Source organism: Podarcis liolepis, assembly GCF_965112155.1.
Source record: "Podarcis liolepis genome assembly, chromosome: 6".
Lineage (NCBI taxonomy): Eukaryota > Metazoa > Chordata > Lepidosauria > Squamata > Lacertidae > Podarcis > Podarcis liolepis.
The window spans coordinates 41,044,274-41,065,532 of record NC_139559.1 but is presented as its reverse complement, the minus strand read 5'-3'; the positions used below and the strand labels follow the sequence as shown (position 1 = coordinate 41,065,532).

The following is a 21,259-nucleotide window of genomic DNA, read 5'->3' as shown; positions in this document are numbered from 1 at the left end:
TGCTCCTGCCAACCTAGCAGTTCAAAAGCACGTCAAAGTGCAAGTAGATAAATAGGTACCACTCCAGTGGGAAGGTAAACAGTGTTTCCGTGCACTGCTCTGGTTCACCAGAAGCGGCTTAGTCATGCTTGGTAGATGAAGGGAACGCAGTGGATGTAGCCTACCTTGATTTCAGCAAGGCATTCAACAAGGTGCCCCATGATATTCTTGTAAAAAAGCTGGTAAAATGCGGTCTTGACTATGCTACCACTCAGTGGATTTGTAACTGGCTGACTGACCGAACCCAAAGGGTGCTCATCAATGGTTCCTCTTCATCCTGGAGAAGAGTGACTAGTGGGGTGCCACAGGGTTCTGTCTTGGGCCCGGTCTTATTCAACATCTTTATCAACGACTTGGATGATGGACTCAAGGGCATCCTGATCAAATTTGCAGATGGCACCAAACTGGGAGGGGTGGCTAACACCCCAGAGGACAGGATCACACTTCAAAACGACCTTGACAGATTAGAGAACTGGGCCAAAACAAACAAGATGAACTTTAACAGGGAGAAATGTAAAGTATTGCACTTGGGCCAAAAAAAACAAAATGAGAGGCACAAATACAAGATGGGTGACACCTGGCTTGAGAGCAGTACATGTGAAAAGGATCTAGGAGTCTTGGTTGACCACAAACTTGACACGAGCCAACAGTGTGACATGGCAGCTAAAATAGCCAATGCAATTCTGGGCTGCATCAATAGGAGTATAGATCAAGGGAAGTAATAGTGCCACTGTATTCTGCTCTGGTCAGACCTCACCTGGAGTACTGTGTCCAGTTCTGGGTACCACAGTTCAAGAAGGACACTGACAAACTGGAACGTGTACAGAGGAGGGCAACCAAAATGGTCAAAGGCCTGGAAACGATGCCTTATGAGGAACAGCTAAGGGAGCTGGGCATGTTTAGCCTGGAGAAGAGGAGGTTAAGGGGTGATATGATAGCCATGTTCAAATATATAAAACGATGTCATATAGAGGAGGGAGAAAGGTTGTTTTCTGCTGCTCCAGAGAAGCGGACATGGAGCAATGGATCCAAACTACAAGAAAGAAGATTCCACCTAAACATTAGGAAGAACTTCCTGCCAGTAAGAGCTGTTCGACAGTGGAATTTGCTGCCAAGGAGTGTGGTGGAGTCTCCTACTTTGGAGGTCTTTAAGCAGAGGCTTGACAACCATATGTCAGGAGTGCTCTGATGGTGTTTCCTGCTTGGCAGGGAGTTGGACTCGATGGCCCTTGTGGTCTATTCCAACTCTATGATTCTATGATTCTATGCTGGCCACATGACCCAGAAAACTGTCTGCAGACAAACGCTGGGTCCCTTGGCCAGTAAAGCGAGATGAGCGCCACAACCCCAGAGTCGTCTGTGACTGGACTTAACAGTCAGGGGTCCCTTTATCTTTACATCTTCTAGAAACATAAGTTGTACAAAATAGAATGTTGAGAGGCAAAATAATTTAGAACCATCATGCAGAGGAAGTGAGTTTTCCATTCCATTGCTTTGCATGAGTTTATTCAGATTTTTGCAACTGGAAGGAAAGCCACTGCCAGAGTAAAAAAAAAATACTCTACCTTTTAGCAGGTAAATTATAGAGATTTTACTGTCATTTACTAAGAGAGGAAGCATGGGTTTTCTAACTTCCTCATAAGGCAATTAGTAATGAGGAAGATCCTCTGTCTCACCCATAGTATTAACAGGGACCCAGACTTTTCCCTCTGTATGCAAATGGGTTTTCAAAATGACAGTACAATAAAACAACAATTTATAGGTCCTCTTATTTGTCTTGTGCCTGGAACCATTAGCAGTAAGAGAGCTCTGGATGATTCAGGATATAAAAGTGAAAAACAATGACTACAAACTAAGTCTATACATAGATGGCATTGTGGTGACCTTAACTGATGTGGTCTGTGAAATTAATGGAGCTAGAGGTAGCTGAAAATGGAAAATTAGCTAGTTAAAAATAAAGACAGTGAAACGCAAACAATTGGAATTAATCTGCAGAAGAGACATCTGGTGTCCTCTAGATCACTTTGACTACAACTCCCATGCTGCCTGCAGCTGTTGAGAGCCAACATTGTCCTGGTTGGAGCTGATGGGAGTTGTAGTCCAAAACATCTGGAGGCCACCAAGCTGGTGAAAGCAGGGCTAGCCTATCATTTAAACAACAGGCAAAGTAAGGTACTTTGAGACACACTTGAATGGTAGAAAAGAAGAACTATGTACAAATAGAAGGAATGTGTTTTGATGCCAAATCCCTAACAGGACAATAGCTACAGTTGCATCTGCCATTTTCAATATGGTTTTCTTCTGTAAATATGGTTTTATTATCTCAGATTAGCTTATTGTTTCAAGTGCTGCCCACACAGCTGGAAGTTAACCACATAAAGAAATAGCAGGAGCTTTCTCTCCAATTTTTATAGGAAAGAATGAGAAACATAAACCAAAGGAAACAATAGCACAATATGCGAAGAAAGGGAAAGGAATGGAAAACTTTGATCTTCAGTTGTGTTATCAGAGCAGTTGTTTACAGACAGTTATGGATTGGATCTTGATGTGTTTATTTATTAGATTGGGTTTTGTTTTATTTGTTTATTCATTTCCACATTAGTGCGTCAGGCACCCTACAAAGATAGAAAGATATACAAGACAAAATAATATGTTGTTTTTTTTAAAAAAACAAACCAGATAAAATCATTCCAAGTACAATAAAAACAGAGTGGCAGATGGTTATGCCCAGTTAAAATCCCCATAAGGCTGAGTACTCATATCATAGGCCAAAAGCCTCCTCTTTAAAAAGGTCTTTGCCTGACAGCAGAAGGTTAATCAATGAAGGGGCAAGACCAGCTTTCTAGGGAAGGGGATTCCGGGGGGGGGTGGATACTGAAAAGGACCCCTCTTAACCCTTCCAGATGGGCCTCAAATGGGCCCCATAAGATCTTAAAGCCAGGGTGGACTTATGTGGAAAACAATAGTTCTTTAGCTGCCCTCATCTTAATCTGTGTGTATCCTTACAAGTCATAACCAGCACTTTGAATTGTGACCAGAAACTGACCAGCCGCCAAGAACATAAGAAGAGCATTCTGGATGAAGCCAGTGGCCCATTTCGTCCAGCATCCTGTTCTTCATGAGGTGGCCCAAGCCATTTGTAGTGACAAGTAGACTGGTAACTGAATCTTACTTCAGCACTGGTCTCAACCTTTGAGGGACTCTACTTTCTATCTCTCTCCATCAGAGAACTGTCCATTTATTCCTACTCTCTGCTTTCTGTTATTTCTCCAGTTCCTGACCCACGTCTGGATCTCTCCTCTTATTCCATGACTACTAAGCTTACTCGAGAGTCTTTGGTGAGGTGCCTAGTTGAAAGCTTTTTGAAAGTCCAAGTATGCTATGGCAACCAGACCACTTCTGTTTAACTCATACAGATACAAGAGACAGGACTTGTCCTTGCAGAAGTCATTCTGGCTCTGCTTCTTCTATATGCAGGGCAAGAAATAAGTGTTGGCAATACCACCCATTTAAGCAGAACAGACATTAAGCTAACCAGCCTGTAATTTCCAATTTAAAAATTGGTGTGTCATTAGCTACTTTTGACATTGTCAAAATTTATGAGCTATATTTGCATAATAGAGAGAAGACAAACTCTAGCTTTGTTCAGAACTGGTCAATTAAATACTATAAAACCAATCACACTCCTCAATGAATAGAATATATGCTTTTGAATTGTTCTTGTTTGATTATAGTGGAATCTAATTGTTGAGGGGCTAATCTTGCATCTTTTTCAGATTTCTTAAGCTGCATATCTGTGCACAGTTACCTGAGAGTAAGCCCATTTAACTTAGTGGGGCTTACATTTGAGTAGATATGATTGCACTATTAATATATTGATTTTTAAAATTTTGTAATTAAATTTTAAATAATGTGCCCATTATTTAAGAACATAGATTGCCTCCTGTTTCCTGGCTAAAACATCCTGCTCAAGTTTATGGTTTAGTCTACAGTAAGCCTGTAATGTTGTGCTCTGGGCATCACACCTAAAGCCAAAATTGTATATAGTCAAAACCCATTGGGTTCAATGGCAAGTGGGATTGCCAACATCATTTCCCACAGAATCCTATCCCTTTTCACATATTTTTTGCCACACATGTAAAGCTGAATGTGTACAAGTTAAATGTGCTTAAGTTACGGGCTTATTGTATTTGCAAACAACAAGAGAAGAGTGGGGTTTGGCTAAACTTGGACTATATACAGCATTACAAGGTAGTAGCTTTGGACTCTGCAAGGAGCTTCGTACCAAATGATTTCACTTCCAGGTACCAGCACCATATTTCTGTTACTTTGATTTTGATTTTGATTTAAAAAAAAGAAAAAGCTTTTATTGTAATTTTGAGCCTTTGTCAGCTGTCTTGGAAACTTATTGAAGGGCAGCATATAAATCCATAAAACAACCTAATAATTTCAGTCATATGAGTTCACTGCTGTTAAGGACCAAGGACAATGGCCCTTGACTCCTTCCTCTCTCCCCCTCCCCCGCCCCCTCTCTCTTTCACACACACACACACACACACACACACCCCTCACCTGGGCAGAGGGAACAATAAATCTCACACAGGAAAACTTAGGTCAACGATCAGAAAAGCAAACAATTACCTAACTGGGCACAAGGAGTTCCAGGCAGTGCCACCTTTGGGCTTGGCGTAGTGTGATGGTACAAAGCTGGGGGTGATATTTTTCAAAGTCCCCAGCAGCCCAAGAGGCACCTTATGCTCCTCCAGCTATACTGACCTCCTGTTGTGCCAGTCCCATTTGGAAAAACTAGGGATGCCATTTCCCTACCTCTGATTTACAGCTATTGGAGACCACTGAGGTCCTTCTAAGAACAACAGCAGAGTTGCAATTGGACTAGCATTGGATTACAGTTCATTCTATTCCTCTTCTCTACAAAATCTCAGAGCGAATGTGGAGCAAATCAGGAAGATTATCTAGGCTCTCTGCCTATACAATGGATACAGTAATTGTTTTCTCTTCCTCTTCCTCCCACTCCACAGAAGAGCTGTAAAGGTAAATGCAATAAATTTTGTGCATACAGACAGACTAGCAAATGCTACAGACAGAAACAGATTGAGGGGGATGTCTGGTTTTTCATCGGGTGGCTGATTGGGGTGTAAGAAATAAAAGATTAGAGGAAAGAATAGACCATATAAAACAGATTTTTGTGGAGATTGGCCCTTAGGACTGAGCAGAAATGTTAACGCTTAGCAAAGTAATTAAAAGTTTGCAATTCAAGTAGAGCAAAGAGAGATTCTGGCCTCTTTCCCCAGGAGATCAAAGCTTGTTTTTGGCAGAGGCAATGTTTAAATATATTTATAAAAGGATCGAGACTTGTCAAAGGCAGCGGCAGTGTCTGCAGTTTCTCTTTTAATTTGCTTTGATATTGTATGCACCCTCATTATGCTCTGACTGTCGAATCCTGCTGTAATCCTCATAAAAAAAAAAGTGGAACAGAATCAAACAGGTCTCTGCAGTGTTCACCCAGAGTCTGCTTACATCTCTAGTAAATACCTTGGCCAAGGCAGTTACAGGGCTGCAGCCCAGTAGGATTCCTGCTATGGAACTCTGCTTGCTTGGCACTGTCTTTCACTTCCCTGCTGACTGAGTGGGATCACTAGCTTTTCTTCATAGGGAAAATACTCTAGCCCCTTTCTCTTTTTCACCTGGGACAACCTGAATTCTGCACAGCATTCAAAACGTGGCTGTATGACAGCTTTTTTATTATTGTGGTGTTATTATACTTGCTTCTTCTTCTTTTCATCACATTTTCGCCTGCCTAATAATCATTTAAATTGGATTTGCCATTTTGATCGATAGCTGCCAGTGCACTAGCTAGTGAATCTTCCATGTGCGGACCTGTTGGGAGCTCGGCAAAGCATGAGACTCTTAATCTCAGGGTTGTGGGTTCGAGCCCCATGTTCGGCAAAATATTCCTGCATTGTAGGGGGTTGGACTAGATGACCCTCATGGTACCTTCCAACTCTACAGTTTGCAATAATAGAGTTGGAAGAGATGTTGAAGATCATGCAGTCCAACCCCCAGCTTGGTACAAGTTCTACTGTGCAATCTGGAGACAGATCTTGTTCCACTGTGTATTCTAATGCACTCATGATGTTTGTTTTCAGGGCCACCTAAGCATAATATTTTTAGCGAAGTAGTTTTACAGGGTAGTCTTCTACAAAATATTGTGTGAGGTTGGCATGACACACACCTCTTGTTTTGCAAGTCTTTACTCCTATTTGATGTGTTAATTCTGAGTTTATTTCTTTATTCGTGTGAATGTCATTAAACATCCCTACAATAGATTTGCACTAGGGCAGAAATGAAATGGCTCTCCCAAATTTTCTCCCCATTTGCAGATGGCAAATCTATAATATCCATATCGGAAACCATTTTGGGGAAGCATTTTGGGCCACACTGAACCAGTATTCGGGAAAGGGTTCACTTATCAATGATGGCCAGGAAATATTGATGCTTTGAAGAAGTTCCATCTGCAGTTTTTCATGCCTGCAATGAGTTGTTCAATACAGGCAGCTGTTTTGATCCATGCAGCGTGTACAAGTTCATTGGTTAGTGAGCAAATCGTACAACTGTCCAAGTAGACTGAAATGAACGCAGTGAAATCAATGTTTGCCATGTAGGGTAGTTTTCAGCTGGTGAGACTGTCAGCTGTAACCCAGCAGTAAGTGGGGAAGAGTGTGAGGGAACATGCCTTGGGCAGCTCAACATTGTATTTTAGTTTGCTTAGAAGTCCACCTGCTGATATTTGGCCTTTTCATGCTCATAGACTGCATTTCCTGTGATGAATAAAGCACACAGAGCAGATGCAGCTGGAAGGGGGTTTGGGTACATAAGAGATTTCCAGTTTGGACTAGTGATCAATTCTGTTTTTCTGTTCCTGGCAGTGATCCTATCCCTATCCATTTCATCTGTCCTTCTGATTATGTTATCATTGCAGGAATGGTGAGAAGTGTTCTCACTGCCCTACTCCCCACTGCTTTGTGGCAAAATGACCAGGGCAGCCTTTTGCAAGTGCACATCTTTCAGAGGAGTGAGCACACGGGACACCTAGATTAATTTTCATGGTAACGTCATACTTTGAAATGCTTGGTAGTGAAACAGCAGTTAGTATTGACTGTAATGTTTCTCAAAGCAGCCTTGGCATATGCCCCAGAAGCTAGCAAATTCACAGTCTACCCCTACCACCAAAGTATATGTCTGTTAAGTAACTTCATTATATAGTTTCCATCCTTTGCTGTAGACACACCGCTTTATCCTAGCCCTTTATGGTTAAGTCTTTTATGAAACCACCACAATTGCCTGATGTGCACTCCTGGGTTTGTTTTCAAGTGTTTCATTGGCTTTTAATATGGTATAATTATAATGGTTGTAACATGCCTCAGGACCTTGTGGTGAAGGGTGAGTAAGAAATCCCTTAAATAAATAAATACTCTCCTGCCTTTTACCCCTGCCTCTCCTGCTTCTTTTGAGAGTTTACAAAATTTGGTTTTTTAAAAAAAGGAATGGAAGAAGCAGCACAATCTCAACAGGTTCCTGCTTCTCTTCTGTCTCTTTTTGAGAAGCATGGCTTTGATGTGTGCAGTCATGTTTCAGGCAATTGAATCGTATCGCCATGCCACTTCAACAGACCTTTTCCCCTGTTGGCAGCATTTCGTCAGCATACTTGTTTGTTTGCTTTTATAATAATAGTCAGCATTTAAATTCACTAGAATGCTTTTTCATCTATATATAAAAACATTATTTGCACAATAGCTTTTAAACAAGAAGGGTTTTAACACGAATTTCATAAAATGATTAAAAAATATTTTAAAAAAGCTAAAATGGTGTGCTTTATCATAGAAGTGTAGAGTTGGAAAGGACCACAAGGATCATCTATTCCGATCCCCTGCCATGCAGGAATCACAGCTAAAGAATCCTTAAGAGATGGCTTAGGTGCATGATTACTTTCCTGCTCAACAGAACTTCAGCTGTCAGGGAAAAGGCTAAGCTTTCTTATGCCCACTAGTGAGGACGGAATATAGCAGGATGCATATGCAAAAGTCCACATGCAGCTCCATATACAGCTTACAGGGAGGGAGAACTAAAGAGCAGAAATTGGAAGGAGCCATTTAGCAGTGTCACTTGGCAGATCAGAAACAAGAGGATGATTTGCATCTTTATGCCATGCTGGCTCCTAACTGTGTTTGAAATCTGACTTAGGTTAAAATTATGTAGGTAATTTCTTTTTCCATTTTTCCCATGACCATTTTTTCAACATGGACAACGTTGCCTACCTCCGCAAAGGGCTTATGCAATCAGTTCGCGCTGCCAAATTCAGTCTTGTTTGATTGTGTGTCATGCATGGTGCTTCTGCATCCATCTTTTGTATCCTTTGTCAAAAGAGCCCAGTTTCTGCCATATGGAAGGGCGAAGGCAATGGGCAGGAAGCAGGGCTGAGTTCTCATTAAATGCTACATCTCTGTCCAGAAAGATGATAATTAGCAAACAGTTCATTTATTTGCATGCCTATCCTAGAAATAATGCCTCTGCAAATTCACAGGGTTTTATTTCATGGGTTTCTGGCTGACCTGCACTGAACTTGTGAACCGCTGTCCTGGGCCTTTGAACTCCAGAACCTCCAAGCAACCCGTCATTCATCACAAGCCCTATCAAGCTTAAGTGCGGAGCATAGAACCACAAGCCAGAGAGAAGTAGCTTTCCACAGAGGACTTCTGAACCTTCTTTGTTCATATTTCATTTTCCATTTGTGACTCAGTAACACTTCAGAGCTGTGCTCTTAAGAGAAGAGGTCATTTAAATGTTTTACAGCACAATCCTATGCATGCCTACTCAGAAATAAGTCCTGTTGAGTTAAATGCGGCTTACAGGTTACAGGATTGTAGTCTTAAAGGGCCGTTTCTCAAAGCAGCAGAACCAGTTGAAAGCTTAAGAGTAGGTGTGCGCGCGCACACACACATATACATATATATAAAATATTTTTCCCACCTTTATGCCAAGTGGCTGAAAGTGGTGTATGTGGTTCTCCCACTCTCTATTTTGTCCTCACTAAGCTTATTATTATTATTATTATTTATTATTATTATTATTATTATTATTATACCCCATCCATTTGGCTGGGTTTCCCCAGCCACTCTGGGTGGCTTACAGCATATATAAAAATTGTAAAGCATCAGACATTAAAAAATTCCTGATACAGGGCTGCCTTCAGGTGTCTTCTAAAAGTCAGATAGTTGTTTATTTCCTTGACATCTGATGGGAGGGCATTCCACAGGGCAGGCACCACAACCGAGAAGGCCCTCTGTCTGGTTCCCTGTAATCTCACTTCTTGCAGTGAGGAGACCACCAGAAGGCTCTTGGTGCTGGACCTCTGAGTCCGGGCTGAACGATGGGGATGGAGACGCTCCTTCAGGTATACTGAGCCAAGGCCATTTAGGGAATCAAAGGTCAGCACCAACACTTTGAATGGTGCTTGTACTGGGAGCCAATGTAGATCTTTCATGACCTGCGTTATATGGTCTCGGTGGCAGCTCCCAGTCTCCAGTCTAGCTGCCGCATTCTCAATTAGTTGTAGTTTCTGAGTCACCTTCAAAGGAAGCCCCATGTAGAGCGCATTGCAGTAGTCCAAGTAGGAGATAACCAGAGCATGCACCACTTTGGTGAGAGAGTCCACAGGCAGGGAGGGTCTCAGCCAGCATACCAGGTGGAGCTGGTAGACAGCTGCCCAGGACACAGAATTGACCTGCACCTCCATGGACAGCTGTGAGTCCAAAATGACTCCCAGGCTGCGCACCTGGTCCTTCAGGGGCACAGTCACACCATTCGGGAACAGGGAGTCCCCCACACCCGCTCGCCCCTGTGCCCCAAAAACAGTACTTCTGTCTTGTCAGGATTCAGCCTCAATCCATTAGCCACCATCCAACCTCCAACCACCTCCAGACACTCACACAGGACATTCACCACCTTCACTGATGTATGTACGTTAGGCTGAGAGATGGTGACTAGCTCATGGGTGGGTCCTAGTCCAACACTCCAACCACTACACCACACTGCATCCTCCCCAAAGGGCTCTTTTCCCAGCTGCCATATTTTGCCGTGGCTGCCAACTAGAATTAGGGACCTTTGATATGATAAATGTCATTCTCAACAGCTGTTGGGGGAGGGGAATCAAACCTGGGGAAAACACAAGCATTATCTAGACCAGTTCCCTCATGCACAGCAGATTGTGACCATCTTCTTCTGGGAAGAAGGCTTGTGACAATCCTTCCTGCTTGGCGCGGCACATTAAAATACATTTGGGCCTTCACACCATCATTGCTACTGGCTAGTGTGCTCTACATGGGAGGATTAGTGGAAGTTTTAGGATACTTTCAATGAGCCTGGGTCCTTAGGTTAGCACCTGGATAGAACACACACACACACACACACTTATGGGGGATGGAGTGGTTCTGAAACTGGGACATTGGTGTGCTACTCCTTCAAAGTGTACCCCCGAATGGTTATGGCATTTCTAGGACACCCAGAAAAATGGAATGGGGTGTGCGTATAGCCTAAGATTCACTAATCAGTAGTGAAATTGGAGAATTGAACACTTTGGCACTTAGCACTCACAACGTGAGGCATGATGTTTACTTCATAATAGTTGCCAACATTCCAGCACAAAACAGAATGTTGGGCTGTGGGGATTCTATCCTGGCCTCTTTTAGTCTTGGGTTGGGTAGGGGGAACTCCATGTAGCACAGCAACCAGAAACAGATCTGTGCTTTCGGAATAGCAGCTTAATTTACTAGTATGCCATACACACAAAAAAATATAAAATAAAATTGGTAAGAGCTGTGTTAACAAGCTACAAACATGGGGAATTTTTTATAAAATATTTCAGGCTTCTCTGCCACTCAAAGCCTTTTGAGTCCCTCTTTCAGTTATGTCTCAGGGCTGCTTCACTCCTATGGTTTCTTATATGGGCATTATTTTTTGCTTTGGGAGACCATGTGTGCAGTCACCTCTGATGAGTATAGAATATGGATGTCCGTTTGCTGAAACAACGTATGATAGGAAATGTCAATTGGTTGTTGCTTCATGTCTGTGCTCATCAAAATGGAAGCAGCAGGTGGAGACTTCTGGCAAGTTTGGGGTTGTCCTTTCTTATGGGTGCCATTTGGGAACTAATAAAAATGCTAGAAGGTCATGCAAATGACCAAGTCTCTGTGAGCTGCAGTATCCAGATGCAAGGTAGTGCTTAACTAGTTAAATCCATCCAGGTTAAGTTTTTTCCAGCTGTAAATTCTTTAAATAATGTATGGTGTTAAGTCAAAAGTATAGTTAAGTGTCCTAAGTGCTCAGGATAGAACGAATTAAAAAGGTTAGAGCAAAAAGGTCACTTTGTTTGCTTTCATTCCTCTCAGCAGTGACTCCAAACTGTCCAAAGTGTTGACAGTCTGTGGAATCATCTGGTCAATTGCTATCTGCTCTTCTTTTCTCATCAGATATGGCACAAGGGCGCCTGCATCTGAGTCATCTGAACAGGGACATCCAGACGCAGCCCAGCTCCACTTCGCCTTTGGAAGGCCCGTCCCCAACCGCTGTGCGTTACCGAAATGGCAACCAGCGTCGGTTTTCAATGGAGGTGATACGCAGTTGCAGAGTGCAGGGAATCTGTATGGAATGTTAGAAATTAGACTTGTGTACAAATGGCCTAAGGGACGCGGGTGGCGCTGTGGGTAAAACCTCAGTGCCTAGGACTTGCCGATCGTATGGTTGGCGGTTCGAATCCCCGCGGTGGGGTGAGCTCCCGTCTTTCGGTCCCAGCTCCTGCCCACCTAGCAGTTTGAAAGCCCCCCTAAGTGCAAGTAGATAAATAGGTACCGCTTTATAGCGGGAAGGTAAACGTGTTTCCGTGTGCTGCGCTGGTGCTGGCTCGCCAGAGCAGCTTCGTCACGCTGGCCACGTGACCCGGAAGTGTCTCCGGACAGCGCTGGCTCCCGGCCTCTAAGTGAGATGAGCGCACAACCCTAGAGTCGGACACGACTGGCCCGTACGGGCAGGGGTACCTTTACCTTTACCTTTACAAATGGCCTCTTGAATTTCGCCACCCTATTTGTGGGCACAGAAACTGAGTGGGTGGGGTGCCAGTTCACACAATTTCTCCAGAGGGAAAAGAAATTCTCCAGCAGTTTCCCGGGCATGGCACTCACCGTTAGCAATGACAAGTAGCATAGACTCTTTCCTCTTTTTTTGTCGTAGTGGCAGCCTGGCCATCATTCTACATCCCCCACAATGCCAGTGTTCCAGGACATTGTGGAGCTGAGATGGCAGCTGCCCCCCCCAAAATAATAATATTGGGGGGGGTGTAATTACGCAAAGTGGGCTTCTTTTTCTAGGAGGCTGAGAAAAAGAAAAAGAATTCTTGAAATGCTTTCTGAAATGTCATCAGGTGTATTCTCAGAAAAATTTGGAGAAATTTTGTCTTTAGCTCTAATAGATATGATGTTTATGGACCCCTTTTAATTGCAACAGGATGCTGACTGTTTGAGAATCAGAGTCAACCAAGAATCTGCCTTTGAGAATGAGTGGTCTGTTCATATCAGAAAAGAACTAGTGTTGCAATTGAAATTTATTTTATTTTAATATACTTATACCCCACTTTTCAGCTCCCAAAAGATTCGGGCGATATACAAATCAAATATCTAACAACAACAACATCAACACTGGAACAAAGTTGATGGCCCCTTCCCACATCTTTGTGTTTTCCTCCCCCGATTAGTGTATTCAGTTAGTCTTCAAGATGTGTCTGCTTTACTCAGTGTAGGGATTCTTCTTACGAAACTTTGAAATAGCTTTGAAATGGCTGCATGAGTGCCTGTTCAAGGATGTTCCCGTAAAGTGGTCAGCGTTGGCAAAGTACATTATGTGACCTTGGGGAACTTGGAGTTACTTTTCCGGGGAACATGTCTGTGCCAGTAGAGGGTAATGACTTCTTGAATTTACAAGCTACAATTCCGCCCCCCGGCATCAGAATTTGAATTCCATTTGTACACAAAAGTGTAAAATGCCATGGTCTGCCTACTGAGAAGCAATAATTATTTCTCCTACACCCATAGATGGGGGAATCGCTTCTTTGTGATAGGACATGAGTATTAGCTCCAGACAAAGTTGAGACCCAGTGTTTAGAGATTAAGTCACACAACATGGCATAAATGCTTGAATTCGTGCATTTTTAAGAGAACACACATACCACTTGCTCAAAACTAAAGCCAGGCTCTCCTGCCTCATCTTCACTATCAGTTTGAGGCTAGAGAGTGGTTTGAAGAAGTGAAACATATAAACAAGGCAATGTAGTTGCATTTAATTGTATTTCTCCCACCCTTCAAATGCTAGCGCTGCAACTGTTCTATGTTTCCAAATGAGCAGAAGATGAAAGGGTTGTTGTGGGACATACAGCATTAGGGCTGTGACCACCAGAAGTCTTTTGGATGGCTAGGAGGCCTTGGGAACTAATTCTGTGCTGCTCTTCTCCACAGGACGTCAGCAAGCGCCTCTCTCTGCCCATGGATATTCGCCTTCCCCCAGAGTTCCTCCAGAAACTAGAGATGGAAAGTCCAGAAATTTCAAAGCCTCTTAGCAGGATGTCTCGACGGGCTTCTCTTGTGAGTCCCACTCTTTGACAGGGGTTTAGAACATGCAAGTTCATGCAACGCAGCAGAACTTTGCCCCTGTGCACTTGCACATATGAAAAAGCTCAAGTGTGATGGGCCTAAACCAGGGCAAACACCTACTTCAGTACTGAAACTGCATCGGAAATGTGTTCTGTTCAGTTATTCCAGTCCCTCTGGGCAGCTAAGGCCAGCAAGTAGCTCTTTATTTTCCCCCAAGAAGAGGTGGGGTTGGAACTCAGAACTCTAAGGCGGAAAGAAGAATGAAACCTTGTATCTCAGGGTTTCCCATTTACCTGTGCAGTGTTGTTTGTCTGTTGAATAAAATATATGCAGCTGAAGCAAGTGTCCCATAAATATCAATAACCTCATAAATTAACAATGTGTGCTTCTTTGAAACTCACAAATGTGGGGCTGTTACTTTTGTGAAACATTGGATCATGTTAAAGCCTCCTTTGCTTTGTCTGCAGCCTTATTATCATTTTCACACGCAAATAGAAGTATTCCTGCTTAAAGTATGGAAAACATTTGTTTTTTCCTCTCCACCTCTGGCCAGTCCCTCCTGGGTTATGGCTGTGCAGGTTGCAACCCGTTTTCAGAGTTTGTGTGTGGTTGACCCTTTAGATCCAGTAGGAATCATAGTTCTAAGATTCATTTTAAACCAACAACTGATCAGGCCAAGAAACTTGTTGAGCTGGAGGCAGAAAAGCAGGGAGAGGGGCGCTTTTTGTGTGGGGATCGTGTAACATCTCTGAAGTATCTAAAATGCATTGCAATCCAGTCCTAAGCATTACTTGGAGGTGCGTAGGAGTGCCAGACTAGAGAAGTATGTCAGAAGTGCATTGTGTTGAAATACTGGTAGCTGATTCCAGGAAAAGGGACAAGCTATGTGTCGCTTTAAGCACACACTTTAAAAACATGCTTACCACCCTGTTTCTTTAGCAAAAGCAGCTCCCCTGAATTGCAATCTTTCTCTGCTTTCCACACTCACAGCCGCTGTGTGTTTTAAGTTGCAGTGTGATTGATCGATCTGAATCCCATGGCTAGAATCTTGTTCACGTTCCCTGCCCCCAGTATTTAGGCGCTGAGCTTGAAGAAAACACCCGAAATACTGAGCGAGAACCGTTGGTTAATTCATGATCCTAAATTGCTTCAGATGCAGCCCATTCACAAGTTTTCCCTATTGAGCTGAAAATGAAATATTTATTGAATCCCATGGGTCCTTTTCTGCAAAGGTGGCTGTCTCTTTACCACCACCTAGTGCTGAATAATATCATGCTTAAAAGGCAATACATGACCTAAGTAGCATTAATACTTGCTTTGGAAAGCCTCTTATCACCACAGAAGGTTTAATCCTGTTACTCCATCATGTTTACAAATGGTACGTACATTCAAACACCATGTTCACACAGTAAAATGCAGGCCAAATATGCAACGTTTAACAAGAGGCATTGTTAGCCCTATTTGATATTCAGCAAGAATAGAGTACATGGGATGTGAACAACATTTAACTGCTTATTCAGGGCCATATGAGGTGTTGGTGGAAGAGGTTGGGGGGGTTGGCCTGGTTCTCCTGACCCCAGGTCAACGCTGAGCCAGGATCGAAAGGCATTACACAAGGGAATCTTGTATAATGGGAAGGGAAGACCCAGTTAGGCAGCTTAAACAGCTCTCTGAACAGAACAATCTGGCAGACTGATGGAGAAGTGTGAGAAATGAAAGCAATTGGAAGTTTTCCTTGCTGCAACACACCCCAAGTGAAGAAAGCGATTTCACTGAATATATTATGCACTAGCACTATGGGGACTTGTCCATGATTTCACTTTTGCAAAAAGTAGCTCGCACAAGGTGTTTAACTGTGTGTTCAAGGACCTGCCTTGATTTTTTTGTCCCCTTCCTCTCCACCAAATGTATTGCAGGCAAGAACTGCTTTGCAGAATGTGATCATCATTAAGTTTCCTAAGGAAAAGAATGTGATCTTTTGTATTGACACTTCTTCCTTTTTCATGACAGTCAGACATTGGGTTTGGAAAGATCGAAACCTATGTTAAACTGGAGAAGCTAGGGGAGGTAAGAATAAGCTCTGTCATCATTCTACTCCCATGTTGTGTCTTTGTGATAGAATTTTAACTGTTGTCGTCCACTTTGGGAACCAGTCTTGATATGCTAAGAGTTTTATAGATTTAAAATGGGGCTAGGGGACCAGTGGCTCTCCAGGTGTTCCTGGGCCTTGACTCCCATCATCCCTGAACCTTGACCTTGCTTGCTGAGGCTGATGGGAGTTGGAGTCCAATAATATCTGGAGAGACACCAGGTTCCTTGCCTGCATTTAAACTTGCTCCTTGAGTTGTGAATAGAGTTTTTCAAAAGTTTTGCAAGGGATCAACAGCATAAGGAAACAATTTGGTTCTGTTCAGTGTCCTATAGTACGGACTAGGATGTGCTTCCCAAATTGAATGCTTCCTCCGTGCTGAAATAAACTTCTTTTTTAAAACTAATTTCAGATCATTTGATGCAGATTATTAAGCATATATTTACCAGCAAATGCTTCTCAAAGAAGCATGACAAGAAATAAATCTAGTTTGTCAACCCAAAAGAGACAAAGTTTTAAATCAGATGAAGCCCATCCGAAGATATTGTTTGGAAGAAGACTGCAAAGGAGTCCTTTTTAATCCAAATTAAGCAGGGGTGCTACAGAGATCTAATCTAGTTCAGCAGAACCAGAATAATGCTGTTTTGTGTAGGGAGTAATGAGTGGGGTTTGCTGTGGGATTTGTTAGTGAGCTGCTTACTTTTCTTGGCTTCTTCCTCTCAGGGCACCTATGCCACTGTCTTTAAAGGGCGCAGCAAGCTCACCAAGAACCTGGTTGCCCTGAAGGAGATCCGATTAGAGCACGAGGAAGGGGCCCCCTGCACAGCTATAAGGGAAGGTGAGGAGCAGGGTTCATTTTCCAAAATGTAAACAAACGGAGAAACATCAGGCAGTGCTATTTCCACATACACTTGCCTTGCTTATACACAAACATGATAAGGAATGGAAACATCCGATCATGTGAACCTGCAATAGTAGCAATGGAAATACTGACAGTGGGTGCCACATGCCAGTGGGGGGGGGGCTAATCCAGAGGCCAGAGTGGGTGAGGTAACAAGTGTAAATTTTACCTTGTACAATAGGGTTCTTTCTACCCCCACTCACAGACCCCCACCCTCCATCCAGGCAAGCAAGAAACATTATCAGAGTTCAAGGGCACATTCCAGACAGACAGACACACTCACTGAGTATGAGAAACAGGGCTGGTGTGGGGTCTGGCTAGGGAGTTGTGGTCTGGGGGGAGTCTTGAGGGCCACAGAGAGAGGCCTAGTGCAGTGTTTCCCAACCGGTGTTCCGCGGCACACTAGTGTGCCGCGAGACGTTGCCTGGTGTGCCGTGGGAGGGAGGCAGGCGAGTCGGGCGGCGAGAGGCGGGGCGGTGGCGGCGAGGAGAGGCCGCCCAGCGCGGGGCTCTCGCCGTCTGCCTGCCTGGCTGCCTGCGTGGCGCTGACGTCACGGGGCTGTAACGTGCCCCACATAGGCACACGCGGGGCGGCGAGCGAGCTCCCTCCCACATCCCATCGCCGCTCGCTTCGGCCGGCCTACTGGGCTGTCGCAGGCGGAAGGCCTGCGCATGCGCGAGGTTTTCGCGCCTTCGGGATTCCCTTCATGCCTTCCTCCTCCCGGGTCCTTTGAGCGCGGGAAGCGGCAGCGCAAGACCGGCGTTGAGCCTGGTAGGTATTGCGCTTGCCAAGGCAGTCATTTGGGAAATGAAAACTTGCAAAGCAAGCAACCAGTTCAATCTGAAGTATGTGTATGCTTAATATCCTGTATCTGAAACCTGTTCTGCCCCCTCCCCCACACTTGGTGCCATTTTCATCTACACATGCAGCAGAGTAAGTTGACCCAGAATAGTACCAATTCAGATGGCAGATGGGAGAATGACAGTGCTGAATGCTTTCCCATGTAGAACAGTCCCTGCAAATAAAAACCTAGCATATTTGGAAGAGGGATGCTAGCCTAACCATTACCTTCTATGCTGTTACTATTTTTTTATTTTTTTTTACATAAGTAAAAAGTGACCTTTCCCCATCTGGCATGGTGGTGTGCCTCGAGATTTTTTTCATGAAGCAAGTGTGCCTTTGCCCAAAAAAGGTTGGGAAACACTGGCCTAGTGGTCTGCCTTCAGTCCCCAGGCCTGAGATTTTAGTGCAGGGCATACACCCCACCCGCATACCCTTGTGACTGAAGTCTCTCTGCCTTGCAGTTTCCTTGCTGAAGAACCTCAAGCATGCGAACATTGTGACCCTCCATGATATCATTCACACGAAATGCTCCCTAACTCTTGTCTTTGAGTTTCTGGTGAGTCAGGACCTTCTGTCTTACGGAGAGGCTGGCTGGTCCAGGCTTGTCTGCAGCGCAAGTGTTATTTGGGCAGTAAGGGAAGGGCTGTAGTTCAGTGGTAGAGCATCTGGTTCACATGCAGAAGATCACAGGTTGTATCTCTGGCATCTCCAGGTAGGGCCAGCTATGTCCTTAACCTGAATCCCTGGGGAGCTGCTGTCAGTCAATGCAGACAGTACTGAGATAGATTGACCAAAGGTAAAAGGCAGCCTCATGTGTTCAGGGTCAGTGGTAAGTCTGAAGGTTCCCTGCCCCCCAACAGCAGCATCTTGCAGAAAATGTGGTCTCCGTGTAGTACACAGTAAAAAAAAAAAAAGAAATCATGTTCTCCGACCACAATTGCTTACCAATATTCCAGGTGGAACACCATGCAGGTCCAATTGGGTTTGGTGGGCTTGCTCCCAGCTAGGTGTGAATAGGATTTTCCCTAAACAGCAGTAGAAAAATGTGTGTGTTTTCTCAGAACAAAATGTGGTTTGAGTTCAGGGAACCTGGAAATTCTCCACAACATACGTGCCAGTTAAGGGACAAAATACTTGGACTGAATCTGACCTAGCTATGTTGATTAGGATAGTGACTTCGAATCTCTTGCTGTAGCAATCTACTAGTATGCATTCATATAACAAAACAGATACATCTGGAAAGGTTGTGTAGTTTTGATCTGTGTATGAGCCAGAGGAGACAGTTCACTTCAAGCATCTACCTTGCTTCGGAACTGCTGGGAAATACTACAGTGGTGCCCCGCAAGACGAATGCCTCGCAAGACGGAAAACCCGCTAGACGAAAGGGTTTTCCGTTTTTGAGCTGATTCGCTAGACGAATTTCCCTATGGGCTTGCTTCGCAAGACGAAAACGTCTTGCGAGTCTTGCCATTTTTTTCCGCTTCCCCCCCTTTTTCTAAGCTGCTAATAGCCTTTTAGCTGCTAAGCCGTTAAGCCGCTAATAGCCGCTAAGCCGCTAATAGCGCTAATCCGCTAAGCCGCTAATAAGGTTGCTTCGCAAGACGAAAAAACCGCTAGACGAAGAGACTCGCGGAAAGGATTATTTTCGTCTTGCGAGGCACCACTGTATTTAACTTGCATTTTTTTGTTGCCAAATATACTTCAGGGGCCTTGGTCTTCAAGGCAACTGGGGCCTCTCAGGACATGCTTGTCTTTGCAGGACAGTGACCTGAAGCAGTACCTGGATAACTGTGGGAATCTGATGAGCATGCACAATGTGAAGGTGAGTGAACAGGCTGGATAGGTACAGGGATTCCTTTTCTGTAAAATGATTGGTAGGCTTTCAAGTCAGGGCAGGGGTAGGAATCCCAAAGTGGCCAACCCCTCATGGGCCCCATTTGCAAGTGGGTAGGGTTGCCCACCCTTCAGTCACATGGTGACCTATGTCAGGCACAGGAAAGGAACAATTGAGGGTACACAGTTGAGGATGTGTTCTGCTTGTTCCTCTGTAGTCACAGCTTTACCTGTCCCACACCTGATGGCAGGTGAGTGGCAAGTGTGTGTGACTTGCCCAGAATGGCCTTGTGGGTTAGACCGGACTCGGGCAGCCCAAGGTGTTTTGGCACCTCCAGTGAAACACCCTGCTGTCACCCCCATGATGGGGTGCATACTCCATAATGAATCTCCACTGCCAGGTCCTTTCCAGATCCCCCTTCCTGCCCTGCAGTGGAACTTTGCATCAGCTCCTCCCTTAAGCAGAAGCTGGTGCAAAGCCCCCCAACCAGGTGGCAAAGCTGAGTGGCAGAACAGTGGCAGAACACTTCCCCTCTCACTGACTCAGCAGGAGGGGAGGCATTCCACAGAGCTTTGCCACTAGTCCCTCTTGACCCCTAGAGGCTGGGGAGACCAGCAACAAAGCTGGGCAGCAGAACAAAGATGACACCCCAAGAGGGATGCTGCCTGAGGTGGCTGCCTCTCCTAGCCTCATGGGTGAGCCGGCTCTGAGACTGGAGGTCTGGTGGGCCAAATTATGCAGGTTCCCCCACTACCAAGTTAGAGGATTTTCCATCTCTTTCAGGAATGATATCTCATGCCTTAATTCTCCACAGAGCAGAGTCTACCATTAAACTATCTCTAACTGCTTTCTCTCCCCTCTTCTTTCCCTGTGGTTCCAAGATCTTCATGTTCCAGCTGCTGCGTGGTTTGTCCTACTGCCACCAGCTCAAGATCCTACACAGAGATCTCAAACCACAGAATCTGCTCATTAATGGGAAAGGGGAACTGAAACTCGCAGATTTTGGTAAGTTAGGAGATAAGCTGGGGAAATGCCAGCACAAATTTCAGTTCGGTTTTGAATAGGAGGGTACTATGTCAGGGAGCAGAAGGACCAACCTGTGGCCTGCCAGATGTTTTTGGACTGCAGCTTCCATCTGCCCCAGCCAGCATGGCCTATGGTCTTGGGAGGAAGGGAGCTGTGATTCGGCAACCTCTGGAGGACACCAATTTCCTATCCCTGGCTTAGGTGCTCCTACATTTTCAGATTGTGAGGAAATTATTTTGGGGGACTTCTACCACTACTGCCCCCCACCCCACTTCTAATTTACATGCAACAAGTTTTAAACGGAGTGAAGGTGTTTGCCAAACACAGACTTTCAGTTATTTGTTCATGTGGTGCTTTATACATTGTGGCTTAGAGACCATATGAAACTCCACCACCCCACACAAGCATCTTTAGGCTGCAATCCTATACATAGTCACCTCAGAGTAAGCTCAGCTCAACTCAGTGAGACCCACTTTTTATTAGACTTGTCTAGGATTGTGCTACTGGCAACTTGTATTCCAAATATTCTGATCTGTCATGCTTTGCACCTCTGTGCAGCTCTCAACAGCGCTTGTCGAATATATGACCAACATTAGCAAAGCATTACAATTTGTGATGCTCCATGAATCCTGTTGGGCTGCTGGGTTTACTTTCCAAATCCAAGGAACAATTTCCATTATTGCTCTTATAGGTTATACAATTATGCAATGCCTGCTCAGTGAAGCAATCACAAAATTGATTTTTCCTAGCTCAGCCCACTGTATTTTTCTCTTGATTCTTTAATAAAATACTCCCAGCCACTCTCTAGGGCC

General features: G+C 44.4%; 1 protein-coding gene across 4 annotated transcripts in view; it reads left to right on the top strand.

Annotated features, from left to right (window-relative positions):
• The window catches only part of CDK18 (cyclin dependent kinase 18), a 93,312-nt gene that overhangs the window by 61,499 nt on the left and 10,554 nt on the right, over positions 1–21,259 (top strand). For 2 of the 4 annotated variants that reach the window (XM_083509011.1, XM_083509012.1), the window contains 7 exons: positions 11,586–11,725; positions 13,620–13,745; positions 15,765–15,821; positions 16,567–16,681; positions 18,049–18,143; positions 19,347–19,409; positions 20,303–20,426. In XM_083509011.1, coding sequence (XP_083365137.1) covers positions 11,586–11,725; positions 13,620–13,745; positions 15,765–15,821; positions 16,567–16,681; positions 18,049–18,143; positions 19,347–19,409; positions 20,303–20,426 — 720 coding nt within the window. Of the gene's footprint in view, positions 1–4,669; positions 5,092–11,585; positions 11,726–13,619; positions 13,746–15,764; positions 15,822–16,566; positions 16,682–18,048; positions 18,144–19,346; positions 19,410–20,302; positions 20,427–21,259 lie in introns of those variants that run through there. The other 2 variants (XM_083509014.1, XM_083509013.1) reach the window with 2 other exon arrangements.